The 21,415-nt window shown below is 39.7% G+C and overlaps 2 protein-coding genes across 2 annotated transcripts; one reads left to right on the top strand and one right to left on the bottom strand.

Moving 5' to 3' along the window:
* Positions 1 to 4,988: 4,988 nt before the first annotated feature.
* LOC149842743 (uncharacterized) lies at positions 4,989 to 11,204 on the top strand. Its single transcript, XM_090000730.1, has 4 exons — positions 4,989 to 5,078; positions 6,031 to 6,130; positions 6,687 to 9,617; positions 9,715 to 11,204. The coding sequence occupies exons 1-4, from the start codon at positions 4,989 to 4,991 to the stop codon at positions 10,089 to 10,091; spliced, it is 3,498 nt and encodes a 1,165-aa protein (XP_089856856.1). The 3' UTR covers positions 10,092 to 11,204.
* Positions 11,205 to 18,120: 6,916 nt separating this feature from the next.
* Positions 18,121 to 20,201, bottom strand: LOC149842742 (uncharacterized). The gene has a single exon (XM_090001556.1). The coding sequence runs from the start codon at positions 20,052 to 20,054 to the stop codon at positions 18,429 to 18,431; it is 1,626 nt and encodes a 541-aa protein (XP_089857682.1). The 5' UTR covers positions 20,055 to 20,201; the 3' UTR covers positions 18,121 to 18,428.
* Positions 20,202 to 21,415: the final 1,214 nt, after the last annotated feature.

Raw genomic sequence — 21,415 nt, 5'->3', positions numbered from 1 at the left:
ACATTAGGTTATATATGTACTTTCTTGTACAAGTTATCAAAATTCTACATTTTTCTGATTTCATACGCAAGCTAAAAAATATTTTTCATAAAATACACTAAGAGTTCTTGCCTAACTTGATTGTTTTCTTATTTCAAAATACACCATCTTTTTTATACCAATATTCAACTTTTCTTCTAACCTAAATATAGTTAAACAACTTTATACTCACTATCTATTCCAACACGTCAATGATCTTTTCAAATTAATTATCCATCCTTTAGCTTCTAATAGATCAAGAACTCTAAGAGAATGATGGGATAAGCAAACCATTGGTAGAAGTATATGAATGTGAGGTTTAAAGTTAGTATGATTACTTCCACAATTGAACAACTACCTGATGGAACTTCTACAAACTACTACGTAGACCTTGGAGGTTATGTGGCAATCGATGGTTCCATGATTATAGAGTTGCATCCTTTCATTCGCAACCAAGGATCCATCACGAGAGGATATGTCATTTGAGAAAAAAAGCATGGCTTATAGGTCCGATTTGCATGGTGCACTTCATTCATTCTCTTCGCAAAAAAAAATTCAACTCTGACTGTCTAGGCACATAATTATATTGTATTACTTGGTCCTATAAAATTGTATCAAACTTTTCAAGATGTTGGTCATTTTCCAAGAAAGTCAATACAAATTCTAAAAAAAATTCATTTACTCTTCTTACTCATAGTGTTTCATATTAATTAGTTTTATTTGCTTCTTTCTTAAGATAATTCATCCAATATCTTACAGGTTTAGTTCCAAAACCTAGTGCTATGATACCAAAACTATCATGCCCCAAAACCTACCCGTAATTGGTCCTATCTTAGGGTGTGATTGTAGGTGGTTTATATATGGCATCAGGTCTTAAGTTACCTGACAAAGCTTTATAAAATCAACAAAAAAATGAACATTTATGGAGCATTCAAATGACTATATAATAACTCCAGTTTCATTAAAATCTTCAATACAAGACAAAATATAACTATATGATAATTATCATATCTTCTAAAAGATCAAATTCATATCTCCACCAGGGTTTAGATGCTTGGCTTCCTTGTTGATATTCTTGTTGTAATATCTCGTGAGTCTCTTTAAATGCTTGCTATTTTTATCAAAATTCTCACTCTAAAAAACAATAATAACATTTAATAAGCTACACGCTCAGTAACAACTAATTACAATCTTAATAATAATGTCTTTAATGTTTTCAAAAAAGCGACATTTGAAAAAAATAAAAAAGGCAACATAATATATTTTTAAATCACTTTCATAAAACTTCATTTGAACAATAAACTACATTTTTTCAAAATGTAGTACACATATATAAAAGAGAGTAAAACTGATTGCAAAAATACTTTGTAAACCACTTTACAAACTCATGAAACTTTCTTTTCAAAAGTTGACATTTCTCATTTTGTTAAACTTTTAGAAAACACTTTTAAAATATCTGATTCACAATTTTAGTTGGGTCAATAAAATCATTTGTACCTCAAATGAGCCGATAACAGTAGTGATGACAGGTTCCACCACCCATTGGATATCTAATTATGCCAAAGATCGTGTATCCTTTTCAGAAACTCCAATGGGCTGCTTAGTGGTGGGGGATTCTACCTCTCATTTGCTATGTCAAAGGGCAATGTGTTTTCCCAGGACTAAGTCAACTGGGCCAATAATCCCAACGACAAGCCAAATGGGATGATTACCTTTTTTAAAAGGATCATGTAACCCTGATAAGATTGTCGGCGGTTTATATACCATCTGGCCAATGGTTCACTTACACTTATGTGAATGAATATTTAAATCCAAAACACTTAAAATCAATAAGAACACTATTCTTTTCGAATAAAGAATTTTGAAAACATTTGAAATGAGCTTTCGTGTGATTTTCAATGTCAAATCCAATTTTCTAAATAACATTATTTCAATCAACTCAAAGACAATAAAATAAAACCAAAATAGTACTTAAAACAATAATTAAATACATAAAGATTAGCTAATCACTTTTGAACAATTTAGGAAATCTTATGGCTTTTCAAAACAATTTTATAAAACTGATTTAGCTGAAATCTAATGACTTTTCAAGACAATTGTAAAGACTCCATTTAACATAAATCTAACGGCTTTTCAAAACAATTTTAGAAAACCAGTTTAACTTAGAATAGGCTGGAAGCCATATTTAATAACAATAAAACCATGTAATGTTTGAAGGTTCAATAACTTTTAGAAAATACAAAAGTTGTAATCAAATATTTGGTTTATGAGATTTACTTTCAAACTAAGTAATTAAGAGAAAAAATGAATTGAACATTTCAAACAAAAGTTGTAAAATCACTTAATTCAATTACTTACAATAACTAATTCATTAAAACAATAATCACATTATCAATAAACTAATTTACAATGTCTAAATTTAATTATAGGAATATGTGACTAATTACTGACTTAACTAACTTTAATAATAAAAACTAAAACTAATTATTCAAATAATTAACTTAAGACAAGCCTAATCCTAATTATTAAAACTATAATTAATTACAAAACTAAATTTAAGAAAATCTAATTACTAAAACTGAAATTAATCACTTACCTAAAATTGTGGGCTTCACAGATGGCTCTAACACCCTTGCTCTATGGTTCTTCTTTCCTCCTTCCTCGCATCTTCTTCTCTTACATACAGCCATTTCCCTTATATATAGCGCTCAGGGGAAATAGGGTTCTCTCACACTAATTTTAGATCTCTGGAACAAGGGGAGCGGACCCTTATTTATAGTTTTTCTACAAGGCTTGAAACTAGATCCTAGTTATTTGGATTGGGATATTTAGATCTAGTTGTTGCACAACAACTATCTCTTGATTTGCCAAAAGGACTGAGTGTCAAAATCATATTGGTTGAAGCTACAAGGTCTCTCCATTTTAGTTGAAGTGTCCTAGCTTAAGGGATAAGTAAAGTCAGATAGGCTAGGTTCATTGAATCTATGATGGGGCAGACCTCTATTACGTTCGTTGAATGTGGATGATTGGATGTTCATTGAATATGGATCCAGATAACAATCTAATTAAACCCAAGATCCAAATTCATGATAATCCAATCAAACTTGAATCAAGCTTAAAGATCCAGAAAACAATTGGATCTGAATCAAATCTAAAGATCTAAATGACAATTGGGTCTAGATCATATCCAAAGATTCAAGCGATAATTGGATTTGAATCGGGCCCAAAGATTCAAATGATAATTTAATATGTATTAGATCCAAAGACCCAAATGACAAATGAATTTGGATCATAACCAAAGTTTTGAAGAGAATTGGATCTAGATAAAATCCAAAGATCCTGACAACAATTGGATATGGATCGGGTCTAAATATTTGAACAATAATTAGATCTAGATCTGATCCAAAAATCCAAACAACAATTAGATCTCAATCAGATCTAAAGATCCGAACAAAAATTGGATTTGGATTAGGTTTGAAGATCCGAACTATAATTGGATTTGAATCAGGTCTACGTCGACAATTGAATCTGGATCAAGTCTAAGGATCCAAATGATAATTGGATATGGATCAAGTCCAAAGATCATTCTTGTCGAATATGGTTGTGGATCAAACATGTTTGTCAACAAAAGTAATTTGGCCATAACTTCTGATTCTTGACACTATTTTTGTTCGTTAAAAAGCTTATTATCTCTACCTTTAATTCTTCTTTCGATCGTAAAGCCTAAATCATCATTTTCTTGGCTAAAAATGTACTTAAAATAGATCCAATTATTTGGAGAGACATTTTCTATATATGTCTATTTTTTATATCGTTTTATAAAACTAAAATGTTGTACGTCCTTATATGCTATTTACATGTTTTTATGCCTTTTCTTTAGATGACAAAGATGGGGTTAGGCAGACCCCCACCAGTGCATTACATACGTGAAGAAATCAATTCAACTCTTTACATCTCAGTCAATTCTGACCCGCTCTATATTGATTTGTGTTCATTAATGGAAAACCTTTCCAAACATGTATTCATTCTTCAACAAACGCTTATCGTTTCACGTATTGCTAACTACTGGCCAGGCTTTAGGCTGGGTCCAATAAGGTTGATGTTTAATCCGAGTAGAACTCAGATGTATTTGATTTGGAGGAGGGTCCAAGTGGGTGCAGGTCGAATCGTCAATACTGCAAGCTTCATTCATTCTTGGTGACTCGACTACCCCAACTAGACCTGATGGGAAGGATGCCTTACAGTCTCTGTCCATGTCAGTGTAAAACTTGGAGGGCTTAGCCCTCAACCCCAGGGAGTCGCCAATGTCTGACTTATGCGGGGGTGACGTCCATGGGATTTGAACCTAGACTGCCCGTCAAACGATCTAGGCCCCCAGTCTAAGGCATACTACTCTTGTTCACATCGTGACAATGTGGTTTTAGATCACCTAGATTTTCAAAGTTCAAGTGACACTACAAGAAAAATGCTAATTAGCGACGGATATTTGCGACGGAAAAAATCCGTCGGAAAGTAGCGACGGATTAGCGAAAGAAAACTATTTGTCGCTAACATTTGAAATATTTGCAAACGTAGCGACGAAAATATTTCCCTCTCTAAATTCGTCGCTACTTAGCGATGAATTAGCGACAAAAAATTTTTGTCGCCAAAACACTACAAAAAATACTAATTAGCGACGGATTTAGCGAGGAAAATTTTTCGTCGCTATTTAGCGACGGAAAAATTCCCTCGCTAAATCCGTCGCTAATTTTCGATTTAAACCATCCCGACTGAGGCGCGAAATTTTTCCTCCCTCCTCCCCCCCCCGTTTGATTTAAATCGCCCTTTCTTTGACGATGCGCAACAACCCTCCGAGCGTCCTCATCCTCCCGCTACCTCTCCCTCGCGCCGTCCTCCTCCTCCTCCTGGCGGTGACCCTCGCCGGTCTCCACTGCCCGTCCTACCTCTCCCTCGCCTGAGGCCCTCCGAGCATGACTGGCGTCGGCCCCCGAACCGTCCTCCTCCTTCCGCTACCTCTCCTCTGCGCGCCATCCTCCTCCTCTCGGCGGTGCCCCTCGCCGGTCTCCATCGCCCGTCCTGCCTCTCCCTCGCCTGAGGCCTTCCGATCGTGATTGGCGTCGGCCCCCGGACCGTCCTCCTCCTCCCGCTACCTCTCCCCCGCGTCGTCCTCTTCCTCCCGGCGGTGCCCCTCGCCTGTCTCCTCCTCCTCACGCTACCTCTCCCCCGCGCCATCCTCCTCCTCCCGGCGGTGTCCCTCGCCGGTCTCCACCGCCCGTCCTGCCGCTACCTCTCCCCCGCGCCATCCTCCTCCTCCCGGCGGTGTCCCTCGCCGGTCTCCACCGCCCGTCCTGCCGCTTCCTTGCCTGAGGTCGTCCGCCGTGATTGGCTCGCTGCGGAAGAGCATCCCGATGCCGGAACCCGCCTGTGCAAAAAAATTTGTTTTCTGCCGGAGAACACGCCGGCAGAGAGCAATTTTTTTTTTAATTTTTTTTAAAAAATTTAACGACGGATTAGAGACGGAGATTATCCATCGCTAATTTAAAATAGCGAAGGACTCGCGATGAATCATGTTCGTCGCTAATCCATCGCAAATTAGCGACGACAGTAGCGACGGATAAGTTCTGTCACTACTTAGCGTCGAAAAATTTGCAATGAAAGATATTCATCGCTAATCCGACGCTAATCCGTCGCTAAGCCGTTTAGCGACTAATTAGCGTCGGATTAGCGACGGATTTAGGTTGTCGCTAATCCACAGGTTTCTTGTAATGTAACCCCACAGCAACTCACAGTATTCCCCCCAATAGCTTCCAAATCACCAGAGACTTCCGGGGTGGACCTATCCCATCGTGAGGGAGAGAGAGAGAGTGGAGTCGTTGTCCAGTTGGATTCAGCTGGATGCAATCAAGTTTACAGCCTTACCATACACAAACAAACGAGCCAGGATCAGGTGCATCACATGGCACACTTTGAAGTGTGCCGCTGCACCTAATGCCTTCCATCTTTGGCTGACAGTCTGTCAGAGCCGAGAGAGGGCAGCAGGTGCAGAGGCACACTCAAAGTGTGCCATGGGATGACACCTTCATGTTTAGATCAGACCAAGATGTTGACTGCGGTTGATAAATTCAAATTGATTTACGTTGGATCATACTCAAGTTTGGTCCAGAAGCACAAAAGCATGACAAGTTCTGACTCAATTTTCCATAAAACGGAGAAGCCTATTGGGCCCAATTGGCGTATCCGATAAGCAATCATGCTGGTCTTTAACGGCGGCTGCATAGCAACAACAACAGCACCTACCCAAAAGTTGAAAGAAAAATAGATGGCTGATAGTCAGGAATCGGACATGTATCGTTTGGCCAACGATTTAGGTGAATCTGTTGATACCGAATAAAAAAAAATTTAAGTATTACGCATCAATCAGAATATGACACGTGTTAAAGCTGTTAAAATTTATGCTATTTTTAACATTTATTAAAAATAGCCGATTCAAGTCAGCACATCTATCGATTTTCTGGCGATACGATAAGTATCGGCCGATACCCACCAATGCTTTCAACACTGCCAAGCAGGCACAAAATCCCCTATAAATACTATTTAAATTTTAAAATCATTCCATCTTACTAAGTTCATGGCTTCCCTTTATTCAAGCTTGTTTTTCTTTGTTACAGTTATGCTCATGATGCAAAGCAAAGGCCAATCAACACCGCCAGCGCGCCTAAGCAATGACACCGATGAAGCTGCGTTGCTCTCCTTCAAGTCCCACGTCACCCATGACCCTTATGATGCATTGTCAAGCTGGAGCACTAATGCTTCCTTTTGCAGTTGGGACGGAGTGTGGTGCAGTCGCCGCAGGCAGAGAGTCGTAGAATTGAACCTCACCGGAATGTCACTGGAAGGTACCCTCTCTCCACACATTGCCAACCTCTCCTTTCTACGTGTTCTTGCTCTCAGAAACAACTCCTTCCGCGGCAATCTCCTTTCCATTGATTTCCGTGGCTTAGTTCGCTTGAGAGTTCTTCGGTTGTCTGTGAACCAACTGGAAGGATCAATTCCACAAAGTTTGAGCCATTGCCGGCATCTTCAATCACTGATTCTGTCATTGAACAATTTTGGAGGAAGCATTCCCGCATGGATAGGGAATCTGACAGATCTTAGCATTCTGTATCTTAATAACAATTCATTCAGTGGCAACATACCTGATGCTTTGGGGGGTTTATCAAGTCTCAAGTTCTTGGCTCTTTATAACAATAAGCTCGTGGGCACCATTCCGCAGGCCTTTGGGAGCCTTTCAAGACTTGAACAGCTACAGTTGTTTCAAAATGAGCTCACGGGCACCATTCCGCAGGCCTTTGGAAGCCTTTCAAGACTTGAACAGCTATGGTTGTTTGAAAATAAGCTCACGGGCACCATCCCACTTTCATTCAGCAACCTCTCAAAACTTGAAATTCTTGATCTATCCTACAACTCCTTAAAGGGAGGCATACCAAATGATTTGGGAGGCCTATCAAATCTTAGGGTTTTAAATCTTGGTTATAATCTTGAGCTAGGGGGCACCATCCCACCTACATTGGGGAACCTTTCAAAACTTGAAGCACTTTCTTTGTTCAAGAACAACCTAAAGGGTAGCATACCTTGGGAATTGGGAAACCTAGCTGCTATGCAAACATTGATCTTAGGATGGAATGTTCTGGAAGGTGCAATTCCACATTCAATATTCAATATTTCTTCCCTTCAACAACTAAAGTTAACCGACAACCGCCTATCCGGGTCGCTTCCGGAAGACATGGGCCAAACACTCCCTAATCTGCGAGAACTCTACATTACAGATACTCCTGTAAGTGGCCAAATACCTGCTTCGCTCCCCAACGCTTCTTTGCTCACAATAATTGAGCTAGGAATGAATGGTTTGAGTGGCCCGATTCCTGTGGAATTGGGCAATTTGCCATACCTCCAAGCTCTCAAAATCTGGCAGAATAATGTAACAAGTGATTTCGAGCTTTCCTTCATTACCTCTTTGACAAAGTGCAGGCTTCTTAAAACCCTGGGTGTAGCTGAAACTCAAATAAAGGGCATCCTTCCAGCTTCCATGGGAAACCTATCAGCCAATCTCGACACCATTGAAATGTCTTCAAACCTGATTCAAGGTAGTATTCCATCGGGGATAACTAACCTGACAAACTTGATCTTATTGTCACTGCAAGATAACAACTTGAATGGATTTCTTCCGGAAAATATAGGACTGCTGCACAAGTTGCAGATATTATCATTTGCTGGAAATATACTGGAAGGTTCGATCCCGACTCAAATTTACCATTTGGAGAACTTGGGTGAGCTACATCTTTTCCAAAATAAATTTTCTGGGTCGATATCAAGCTCCATACACAACCTCACTAACCTTGCAAAACTGAGACTAAGTTCTAACAATCTATCATCAATGATCCCTTCAAGCCTCTGGAGCTTAAAAGTGCTACAAATTGTGGAACTATCGGAAAACTCTTTGACAGGGTCGCTCCCCATGGAGGTTGGTAACATAGATGCAGTGTACAGAATGGATTTATCAGCAAACAAGTTGTCAGGAAACTTGCCTACCACATTGTTAAAGTTGAGAATGCTTCAGGATCTTAACCTTTCATGGAACTCGTTCCAAGGCGTTATTCCACAACCATTTGATAATCTGGTAGACATTCAATCTCTGGACCTTTCTCACAATTTCTTATCTGGTACAATTCCGAAGTCTCTGGAGTCGCTTACATCTCTGAAGATTTTGGATCTTTCCTTAAATCGATTGATGGGAGAAATACCAAATGGTGGAATATTTGCAAACATAAGTGCGGACTCGTTCAAAGGAAACTATGCACTATGTGGAGCTCCCAAATTTCAGGTACCCATGTGTTCTTCAAAGAAGAGATCAAGAGCCAAGAAAATTGTCATATGCACTATTTTAGGTTCCGCGCTAATCATCATTCTGGGGATATTGGTTCTGATACTATGTGGAAAGAAAAAGAAGAAGCAACTTCCTGCAGATGAGTCGCCAAGAATCGGGCATCAGATGATCTCATTCGCAAAGCTACTGCGTGCAACCAACAACTTCAGCGAATCCAATTTGCTCGGAAAGGGCAGCTTTGGTTCAGTGTACAGAGGAACACTTTTTGATGGAACTATTGTTGCGGTGAAGGTTTTCAACATGCTTGTAGAGGAGACGACGAGTAGTTTTGAAGCAGAGTGCGAGGTTATGCGCAAGGCTAAACACAGAAATCTTGTCAAAATCATAACTTCGTGCACCAACGTCGACTTCAAATCATTGGTTTTTGAGTACATGTCTAATGGAAACCTCGACAGCTGGTTGTTCTCGAGCAGCGGTAGATGGCTGAGCCTCCTTCAAAGAGTGGATATAATGATCGACGTAGCATGCGCCATCGAATATCTGCATCATGATCACCCACAGCCAATCGTTCACTGTGATTTGAAGCCAAACAACATTCTTTTGGATGATAACATGACAGCGCATGTTGCAGACTTTGGAATTGCGAAGATGCTGCTAGGGAACAAGTCTTCAACTCTCACCTCTGCTCTTGGCACGATGGGTTATATTGCACCAGGTACGATGAGCGCTCCTCTTCCTTTCCATAGAACAAATTTCAAAGCGTTAATTCTTGACTTGACTTGGTTTATTGTTAATTTTAATCTATGAGACAGAATTTGGCATGGCCGGCAAGGTGTCAACCAAAGTTGATGTGTATAGCTTTGGGATTTTGTTATTGGAGACCTTCACGAGGAAGAAGCCTACTCATACCATGTTTGGTGGCGATCTTAGCCTGAGAGAGTGGGTCGTTCAAGCTTTTCCGGACGCAATATCAAACATCATTGATGACTCTCTTCTTACCGAGAACAACAGTGGGCAAGGAGGAACCGAGCGCTCAATGATGATGCACGAGATCTTTGTGTCGATTGTTGAGATTGGATTGTCATGTTCCAGGGAATCTCCAGAAGAGAGGACTACCATGAGAGAGCTGGTGACCGATTTGAAGAGGATAAGAAAAAAATTAGAAGTTACAAGAACTGAAAGTGCTTGAATGCACAACTCAAGTGATTTACTGCAGAATACACGAGGAAATTTTCAGAGGCAAGGAAATTTGAGAATTGAGCGTTGTTCTCTGGAATACATTGGACTACTTTTCTGTTTGTGTTGGTGTCTTTTTTTCCTCTAGTTTTTTTCTACTTTGTTCTCTTTTTTTAAATAATTTGACTAGTAGCTTAATGCTGGTCTTGGTGTCTCCTTGTCACCATCTTGGTAGTATTGCTTCTCTTCTGCTGTTAATATACAGCATGTCATTTTCTTTTTGTCTTCCAAAAATGAAAAACAATTCCTTTTCAATTTTAATAAAATATATAATAGCAAGCAGATGTTCGTTACTAAAGCTGTGTTTGGGAGCTATGATTTGGAGCTAGGTTGCGAAATCCATGACGCACAGCTGCATTTGGGAGCAGCATTTTACTAAAACAATGACAATGGGGATGGTGTTGGCACCTCCAACACCCTCCCCAATGTAGAAATACACCTACCTCCCAAGGTGGATTTTGTGAAATCCACTAATGAACACCATCTTTGATGCCTGACCCAATGCCTCACTAACCCAACAACCACGCAATGCTTGGATACCTATGTGCACACCTATGCATGCACGAAATATGCATGACAAATATTCATGCATATATAGCCACATATTCATGAACAAATATACACACATGGGGACATTTTCATGGACAAATGCATGAAAATGCATGCATGACATGCATGGACATATTCATGGGCATGCATAGACACATACTAACAGACAAATACATGCATGGGCAAATACAAGCAATGCATGCATGAGACATGCATGGACAAATACAAGCATAGACACATGCATGTACATGAACATATATGCATGGATAAATGCATGTAAATATATGTATGCATACATGCCTGGACAAGTAACCTTTCTATGAATCTAGCAGTTGGAAAGATTATATAAGTATAAAATACCTCAAATTTATTCGGCTGCTGTTTAATATTATGGGAAACGGGTTTGAAAGACAGCACCTACACATATTTGTTGTCAATATATAGCCATAGAAGAGCCAACAATGGAAGTTCAGCAGAACTGAAAAAATAAGATAGTGAAGAATGAAAGGCATAGAAATGAAAATGAGAATAATGATGATTGCAGGTATCGTTTCTTTAAAAAAAAAAGATAGATTGTTGGTATCATGAGATAAGACCAAGACTATATCCAATCAAAGAAGTTTCAAGAAGCTAGGAGCACATATAACAGCAGAAAATAAAGATTAAGCCAAAGGGTGTCTATAACATAGAAGTGCAACTGCATAAATTCTTTTTTTTTTATAGGCAAGCTGGGGTTAGGCAGACCCCCACCAGTTGCACATCGTACCATTGGATTTTGAACTTGCCACGTCCCCAACACAAGAAGATCTGCACAAACTGCTCCTACCACACAAGCGGAGCCCTTGTTGGTACATAAGATAAGTTTCTGTTTCACTTTCTTCTGCACTTTTGTCTATACAGTATTTTTTATATTTACACAGAAACCACCCCCAGGATCAGAGACCTAATCATGCTGGATCTGCCTGCCGTAATTACGGTCGCTGTCCTGGTAGCATAAAACTCTGTGGGCTTATCCCTTGCCCTCAGGGACTCGTGACGCTTCGGTTTGCGTAAGGGGTGACGCAGCGATGCCCATGGGATTTTAACCTAGACCACCTGACTAGCAGCCTAGGTCCCATCCCACTATGCCAAACCCCTTTAGGGCTGTCTAGTATTTGAAGTCTTTTTTATACACTAGTTATCTATTCTACTCCCTTAGACCTTGAGGACAATGGGTGTCAAAAATGGAAGGGGTTAAGAAGGTGGGAAGAGCCAATGAACTTCAATTGTGAGAGGGTGGGTGTGTCTTAAGTGGGGCATAGTCTAAGTGAAACCCTGGTTCAGCATGGGAACATGCCATGATACCATTGAAAGAAACTGAATTTTCACTACCATACATGAAATCATGTCACCTGTCTTCTTCACAGAGTCCACACACTCAATTTCCACTTCCGACCATCATCTTCTCATCCACCACCGATCCCTCAATTGGCTTCATTGTTACCACCTGAAGCGATTGCACCACTGGGCTACGCTCTATCTTTAGATTTTCTTTATTCTGAAAGAAAATAAAAAAAGATGCCACATATCAAACATGACCTTAAGAACAATGACCTTAAGAACAATGATATTAAAAAAAACACCTCATGGAAGTTGAATACCAATTAACCAACCTTATTAGAAAGATCAAGCCTTTTGTATGACCCATAAACTATAACAGGAAATTTTTAAAATAATGCAATAGAAATATGAAATAAAAAGTTACTCACAAATTTCCAAAGCCTACCTTTGGAAGAAGTTGTTCCTGAAGGACACGATTGTCAGCTGATTTAAACTGCATAAAGTAGTATAATTAACTATGATGGCATCCCAAAGTTTTTACAAAACTATGTAATCAGAAAAGCATGTACTGAAAAAATGCTCCATGAAGAGCAGTGACCATGTAGATGCACGAACAGGTTATCATTTTAGGAATTAATATACATGTTGCATGATGACCATTCGCCTTTAATTTTTTGTATCTGCAACTCCGAAGAAGCACAAGAAGCCACGGCCAACAATATTAAAAAAACTGGGATAGAAGAATATATGTAACATATTTAATTGGTTTTTAAGAGACGTTCTTGTCGGCAAGTTAACTATTAAACAAGCTAGATTAAGTGGTCAGTGTCATCATACACAGTGGATACAACATAAAACCAGCATATTTTATTCAACAAAAATGGGCTGAAAAAGCAGCATGATTTAATGATAGTGAAATTTGAAAAAGAAAAGGGAGAAAGGAAAAGAATAAGAAAATGGTGGTAAAAAAATATAGTTTCTTGTATGCATTTTTCAGGCTGATGACAAATGGAAGAAATGGCTACAAAACTGAGAGCAAAATTAGTGTTGAAACATAATGTAAAATAATAAAATTTCTATACTCAAGCAGCACAGCAGTACTGCACCTTAGACAGCTCAGCAAGGGAATAATGCTAAGCTAGAAAAGTGTAGCACCTAGTATCATGTGGATCATTGACAGACTGCTCCAACAAACGCTTTAGGGTACTGGTGCTAAATGCAACCTCTCCAGCAAGCGCCTTCACTTGTTCAAGTGAGCAAATACATCTGAATATCTGATCTGCTGTTGACATGGTCTGCAGAAAAAATCACCACTGATAAGGAGAGATTTCCTTCTATGAAAAATGAATAAAAAAGGGAAAAGAAAACAAGAATTAACTTCCTGTATAAAATAGCTCTGTGCAAAATACACACCAAGAAGGCCAACATTCTCCAAAATTTGTTGAAAAATGTACCTTTCATATACACTGATTTTCAGAAAGTAATAGAAATGCATTATTAGCTTCCAGTACTGGCATTAACTATGACAATATTACCAATGTTTACCATTGCCATATTTTGCCTTAAGGCTGACTAGTTGGTTCTTACTTTTGTTTCAAGTACAGCACAATTTCTAGTAACTGCATTATCTATGACCACATCACAGAAGTTCTACAATCACCACATTTATCCTTCACCTTATGAAACAGCTAACTAGTACTCACTTATATTCGAGTATGTTTGGTTGCATTGGAATGTGATTTGGAATCTCATGCAAATGAGAGAATAAATCTCATTTGCATAGCTAACCAAACATGTGATTTGAAATCTCATGCAAATGAGAGAATGAATCCCATTTGCAGAGATAACCAAACATGTGATTTGGAATCTCATGCAAATAAGAGAAGTCTCTCATGTTATTCCAAATCACATGGTGGAATATGTGATTTGAAATCATGACTTCAAATCACATTTAATTCCATCTCATGACCAAACATACCCTCCAAGTACAACACAATCACAAATAGCCCCTCTTCAGCTTCATATCATTCTGAGTGCCCAAGAGTTAGGTAGGTTATGCTAATTTTCTAAACCCAAAAAGGTGATTCTTTCAGAATACAAACTATTTTCATGAATAAAAAACAAACTTCCAAAATAAAAGTACTATATTGTCTATGGCTTATTCATCTTTAATCCTAACATCACCTAACCTTGTTTATGAGTTTCAACCAATATGTATGCCGACCACGCTAAGCACCTGCAAATGGAGATGGCACCAAAGTGCCAAACACATTCTACAACAAGTTTGAATATCAGAAAAAATTGTGAAGGTTCTGTTAATATATATATATATATATATTATCATTGTAATAAGTAAATACCCAATAGGGGTATTTTTGTCTTTTCACAGCCTTCTACGGTCTTTTTATTTTTATTTTTATAGACTAGGTATTTAATTTAATGTTGAGGGCATATTTGTAATCAGCCCATAGAGTCATTGGGACCTCACCAACAGCTCTATTTCTAGCCGTTGGGGAGTGTCCCAATGGCTCTCAAGGGGCCTTAGTTGTGTATAAATAGGGGTATCCCCCCTCATGTAAAGTTAATGCTTTCTCAAGCATTTTGTTATACAAAATTCTATAATTTAAGTGTGCTCTTGGCCCTTGTGTGGCCTCTGTGTATGTGTTTTTTGTGTTGACCCATAAGTGGTCTTGGTGCTATTTGATATTGTGTTCTTGTAAGCCCATAAGAGTCATTCCCTTGCATTCTACTTCTCATTTCATTACAGGTTCCTGGCATACCCTAGGCCTAGATTGCTAAAGTATATTCAGCCTGCACGACAGGTGGGCTAATTAAACTTTAACAGCCAAACAAGCACAATCTAGTTTAGGTCAATTTAGGATCTCGTTCAGGTTCTCAACCAAATTCTCCTACCTGTTAACAACACTTTATATAGGTGCCTATTTGTACATAACTTATGGTTATAGAAGTTTTGGTGACAAAGAGGCCAACATACTAAATCACAACCAAAAGAAAATTGGCATGATACCAAATAAAATCCCCCAACTGCACAAGGAATAAAGCCAAGGTGTATAGCAGTTAAAACATGACAGGTGACTGTTTGAGCTAAAACAGAGTCGAAATCTACATGCTGATTAAAACCAGCAAGCTAACCTATATATCTATACAACCAACAAACTTGAGACTAAAGAGCAGAGTAGAGCACCTCTTGTGCTATCCTAAGCCAAGTTTCCAATCAGCAAAGTGCTCAATATCAGTCCAGCTGCCTTGAGAGCCCTATACTCCTTTTTGTGAAGCTCCTCGTTTTGAAACTGTAGATCAACTTCAAAAACTGAGAAAAGAATGAGGTACAACAGTATCTCCATTCATAAAAATAGGGTTGCAGCATAAACTGCTGCCTATGATTTTTTATTATAGATAATATAGTACCATTAAGAGTAGTCAAAAATTTTGTGATTCAAAGTTGTTAAAATAAGGCAAGAAGAGAATCTAATATAGAATATAACCGGAAAGTGAAAAATAAAATGATGGTTAGACTTGCCTTAATCTGGTCCTTCAAAGTGGACAAACCCAAAGTAGCTAAAATGAGAAGATCAGTGGAACCCTATCTCAAAAAAAAGCACAAGCTTAAAACAAATACATGTGTGTGATTTTTATAGATTAATATATATAGAAATATTTTTCATTGATTAAAAAATAGAGAATCTTTATCCTTGCATTCTATTTTTCAAAAGTTTTGGAACTTGAATCGCATGTGAGGGCATACCCTTATCTTTGTGACATAGCTAGCCATTATGGAACCCCCATAGTTTCTTCATGCAAACATTGCTTAGCATGAGTACTGAGCACCACACAACATAGAGACCGATCAGTACCCAAACATCTCATCTTGTTTGGAGGATAGATTACAAATATCATAGAGCCTAACTCTCACATATACGTATTTCTATATGTAAAGCAGAAATACTTATTTAACTTATTGATAACAGCCATCCATGAAGCAAGAAGCAGTGATAATCAGAACGCTTCAGACTGAGGAGCAATGAGTATCATCTTCTAACTGAGATGACATGCATCTGACACTTCCATGACATTTATCATACTTGAATATTGTATCCATGGAGAATTAGAAACTTCCCATCTTCATGATCTTCTTTGTAATGTAATGAGGATCTTCCAACTAAGAGCTTAGATCCGCAAGAAATAGTGTCTAGAAAGACACAATAGCAAAAACCCTTAAAAAGGGTATAATGGGAAACAAAAAGAAATAAAATATTCTTTTATTGAAGCAATATGAAATGCTTAAAAAGCATTACAAAGGATGATTTTACAAGAGAGGGGTTTACCCCTATTTATTCAAGAGCTAAGGGGAGAGCTTATAAGGAGCTCTCCCTTCTAGTCGTTGGACTAGTCCAACGGCTAGAAATCTAGCCGTTGGACTAGTTCCAACGACTAGATTTTGGTTAAGTTCCAAGTGGAACTTAACCAAACTAGTATTATCTAGTTCCTATTGAACTAGATAATATTTGATATACAAAAATAAAGAAAAAATAAAATAAAATAGGAAAATATATATATAATAATATTATTATTATTATTTATATATATATATATATACATTTTAACACTTCTTAACTCACCATGCTTCCCGAAAACACCTACTTCTTAGCTCTACACTTTGGCTGTGCAGTGTAGATATGCAAGAAATACATTACCTGAAAATAATATTGGTTGCCAACATCATTTACTACACGGCTGTTAGCTGGACAAGCTCTTTCAAATAACAAAACAACATGATGCTTGATGCCACAGATAATATTGGCTCCATAAAGCCAAGAAAGTCCACCATGTCATATTCTTTCAGGGAATGCACACAATTTTACCTTGTATCCAAGATTTCAAACAATAAATGGTCCTTAGAATGCAGGATTTCAATCTCCCGCATTTGAACTAATAAGCAATATGCTTCCATATATAATATGGGGCAATTTGATAGAGAAATGGGTGCAACATTTTTAGCATTGGTAACAACTGGCCAGTGCACGAGGTTCCCTTGCCTAACTATGTCTTCCAATTTCCCACTTACAATTCCAAACTATAAGCTTTGAGAATCCTAACTAAATGGAATCCTAGATTGATTATAATAAAAAACCAGCATCATTGCAGGTATCATCTTTTTGTTGTTTTCTTCCTCATGCTGGAGAACTAGCAAATTATAGTTTCCTCATAGAACATTCTTGCAAAGGACTAACTGCATCTCTTAATGCTTTAATGTCTGAAACACCACACCCAGGAAAGTCTAAATGGAAAAAGTTGATCGATGACTCATGAGTAAGGCGACATGCAAATTTAACGACATATATCATCAAACAAAGCACACAAATATCCAAACAAAGCACACTAATGCCCAGAAAAATAAATTAATAGCAGGCCTAGTGATTTATGGACAACACCAACTAAAACATGCATCAATAGAGAGTTGCAGTCTGGTGCTACACAAATAGTTATAGTCAGCAAGGGGGAGGAACATATCTAAAGAGAACAAAATAGTGTTTGATACACCAAATAATTCTGTTTATATTAACTGTAAAATACTAAACTATGCTTTACAAACGCCACCATGAGAATTTCCATTAAATAAGTACATTTTTTTACATAAGAACTACATTGTGATGTTCTATTCATATTAAAATCAATCAATAAAGTGCGTCCATAAACCCTTTCAACTCTTTCAAGCTGTAGCAAGTATAACCATGTCCATGAGAGCTAAAATTGTTACCTAACCAGTAGAATGACAGTAGTTTATGAGTCCAGAGTGAATGAAGCATGCCGAATATGAGATGCCAAAATATCTACCGATTAAGTATTTCTCTATCCGTTCTGCCTCCTTTGGCCAGTTAGACAGCTGCCAAACTTGATCATCTACCAAACATCGATCCACCAAGTTGATGAGAGCATCAGCCCATCAAGCAAATGATATGGAATCACTATCTTCATGGTGAGGCAAGCGAACTGCAACCACAAATCTTCCCATGACACTATATAAAACCCTTTGTGAATCAACGAACAGAGGTTCTCATCATTGCAAACACTTCAATGTCGGGCATGATTCATGGTGAGGAAGAAATACGCACAGGCAGAACAGATTCATTGCCCATTTGAAGAATCAAGGGGATTGAGCTCATTCAAGAATTAAAGTTCCACTCCACCGCAGATAAGTGATCTAGTTTCCAGCCATAAGGGTACAGGAAGGCAAAGGAGGGATGTATGTTCCACGAAGTAAGGATGAATCACTTTCCCTATTGATTCTCTTCCAATTGATCGTATCATAGGTGGGATGACTTAACAGGTGAGGGCCCTGAATCCGCCTGATGAGGCGGAATTGATAAAAAAGAGTTTCTAATCACAATGACACTTGCAATCAAATCCCAACGATACCATCAAGAGTGTGCGTCCAAGCCTCAGAACCACCAACAACCTTGGTGACAAACACCCCCCAAGAATCGGCATCAAGAAGGACCCCTCTATTGAATGTAGCCAGAAGCACCTCTGTGATACCCTCTGTGTTCTTCCCACATAAACCATCAATTAGAACAGAAAAAGTAAACTTATTCGGCATACATTCATTTTCAATCATCTCCTCTAATATCTTCACACCTTCATCGGTCTTACCCGATTTACAGAACCCCCGGATCAGTGTATTATATATATGAACATTTGGACTGCACCCCTTCTCGATCATATCATCCCACAATCTCCCCGCCTCCTGCAACTCCCCATTCTCCCACATCCCTGATATAAGTGCATTGTACGTCAGAATGCTCGGTATCGAACCTTGCTCGAACTCGTCAAAGAGCTTCCTCGCTTCCTTGTGCTTCCCCTGCTTACAGAGCCAATATATGAGCGTGCTCGAGATCGCATTATCCGGCGTGCAATTCTTCTTCAACAGCCTCTTCCACAACGAGGACGCCTCGTCCACCTTCCCCTCGTGACACAGCAAATCGATAACCTTACAACAAAGGGATGAAGAAGGCATAAACCTCCTCTCCAGCATATCATTCAATAGATTCAGTGCCTCCCTACATTTCCCCTCCCTACACAATGCTTCGATCACGACGCTATACGTAACGTTGTTAGGAAGAACACCATTCTCCTCCATGTCGTCCATAAGCTTCACGCCGTCGATCAAACGTCCGTTCCTGCAATACCCATCGATCAGAACGGTGTAGCTGATCGCGTCGAGAACCCACCCTTTATTCCGGATATCGTTGAAGATCTCCCTCGCCATCTGGAGATCGCCGGCCGCGCAGAGCCCGCCGAGGACCGTTGTGTAGGTCACCGCATTGGGGACGAAGCCTTGCCCGGGCATCTCCTCCATGACCCTGAGCGCGGCGCCTAAATCGCTCATCTTGCAGAGCGCCTTGATGAGAATGTTGCACGAGAACACGTTCGGGACGACTCCCAATTTCCGGGCGTTCTTATACAGGAAGTGGGCGAGGTCGAAGCGCTTCGTCTGGACCATGGCGTTGAGGAGGGTATTGAAGGAGCGGACCGATCGACCGACGCCGAATTCCGGCATGCGCAAGAAGCACCGAACAGCCGGCCGCGGCCGGTTTGCGAAACCGTAGTTGCGGATTGCGACGATGAAGACGATCTCGCCGCCGCGGACGCCCTCGGATTTCATCCGGCGGAAGAAGGACTCCATGGAGTCGAATTCTCGGGCACGGGCGAGGCGCTCGATCATGGCGGAGTAGGTTTCGGAGGTGTGGGAGAAGCCCTTGTGATACTTTCCGGCGTGGTCGAAGATCTGGAGGGCGAGGGAGAGGTTCTGCTGGCGGTTGATCATGAGGATGAGGCGGCGAGGGGAGAGCCGAGAGGGCCATCCGGAGATGGGCGGGGTCACGGTGAAGGCGTCGATGTTGGGTGCCAGGAGAAGGTCGGTTGGGTCGATGGAGTTGGTGTGGATGAGAGAGGGAGGGGGTGCGAGGAAAAGGCGTTTGGTGGGGAGGCAGTGGAGGTGGTGGCGCCATAGGTTCAGTGGGGGCATGGCTTTGCTCCTTTGCTCTCTCTCTCTCTCTCTCTCTCTCTCTACTGTGGGAGGGAAATGAGAGGGCTTGGGTTGTGGTTCAATAGTTCAAACTTCAGAGTCTTCCGGGAGAGAGAAATTGGAGAGTTCGGCGAGGTAACCGCTTGACGCCACTTGGTTGTTGGTTGTGTTTGGATTCATCGAATTGGGTGGAATCGAATTTCAATGCCCGTAAAAGAAAGATGGTGGGACCAGATGCCTCTCTCTCTCTGATGTGTTTGAGTTCAAGCAATTGGGTGGAATAGAAATCCAATACCACAAAAGAAAGGTGGTGGGAAGCAAATGTCAACTCTCTCTCTCTCTCTCAGGTGTTTCAAGGAATTGGGTGGAACAGAATCCAATTCCACGAAAGAAGGGTGGTGGAAGCAGATGCTCTCTGGATTCAAGGAAAACAGTAGGCTGGTCCTATCTTCTGAGTTTGACCAACTACGCGTACGATCGCCCGCGTGAGAGAAGGGTATCCTACTTCGTAGGTGCTGCTGAAGCAGAAGCAAGAGAGAGAGTTGGACGTCGAGGGAAAAAGCAGGGCGTCGAAAACTACCGATAACTACATTTCATTTTATGGAATTTAGATCCTTTCAATCTTTCTTTCGTTAAGTTTCACAGCAACCCATCGTTCAGACATCAGAATGAGTTTCCTTTTCGGCAAGAAGAAAACAACCGCAGGTATTTCTCCCTTTTCTCTTTCAATTCAATGCTGGCAACGAAAGCGTGATGATCCAATCCGAGAGGCTTTCGGACAAGGGATTTGCATCGCAAATTAATCACAGGGCTTCGTCGAATTACAAGAACGAAGACCATCATGATCCTTTGCCCAACATGTTTTTAGTTGTGCAGCAATTGCTTAAATCAATCACTTGGGATATTTAGTGTATGGAATCCAAATTGGTATCAGCTTATTAAACAGAATTACTTTAAATGCATGATTTCAATCTTAATACTATTTCTACTGATAGGATTAGGAATAAACTTTGCCAAATTGACTTGGTTGGCAACGATAGAGGCAAGGTGGACGAACTGCATGAGCAAATTTAATAAATCATGAATTTGAATGGGCGGATTCTATTCGTGGTTATGTCCTTATATTGAGTCCATAATTGCTGCTACCTTTTTCCATCAGGAATTAAGAAAAAATATGTGTGTTGACTGTGGATGGGTTGGGTTTTGCATAGAGATTCTTCCGGAAAACAAGAGAATGATAGACAAATTCCTTCGGGAGATTGAGCGTGAGAGGCAGGGTTTGCAGTTGCAAGAGAAGAAGTTAATTGCTGATATAAAGAAAACAACAAAGAATTACAAATGGTAATAATGTTCAATTGGCA

Source organism: Nuphar pumila, chromosome 3, assembly GCF_984573655.1.
Source record: "Nuphar pumila chromosome 3, dmNupPumi1.hap1.1, whole genome shotgun sequence".
Classification (NCBI taxonomy): Eukaryota; Viridiplantae; Streptophyta; class Magnoliopsida; order Nymphaeales; family Nymphaeaceae; genus Nuphar; species Nuphar pumila.
This window is presented reverse-complemented; position numbering and strand designations above follow the sequence as displayed.

Bases quoted from the DNA above. Each gene is read 5' to 3' on its own strand.
- LOC149842742 (XM_090001556.1), bottom strand. From the start codon at position 20,054: ATGCCCCCACTGAACCTATGGCGCCACCACCTCCACTGCCTCCCCACC.
- LOC149842743 (XM_090000730.1), top strand. From the start codon at position 4,989: ATGACTGGCGTCGGCCCCCGAACCGTCCTCCTCCTTCCGCTACCTCTC. The intron at 5,079-6,030 runs GTCTCCATCGCC...TTTGGCTGACAG, and splicing joins CTCGGCGGTGCCCCTCGCCG to TCTGTCAGAGCCGAGAGAGG. The intron at 6,131-6,686 runs GTTGATAAATTC...TCTTTGTTACAG, and splicing joins AGACCAAGATGTTGACTGCG to TTATGCTCATGATGCAAAGC.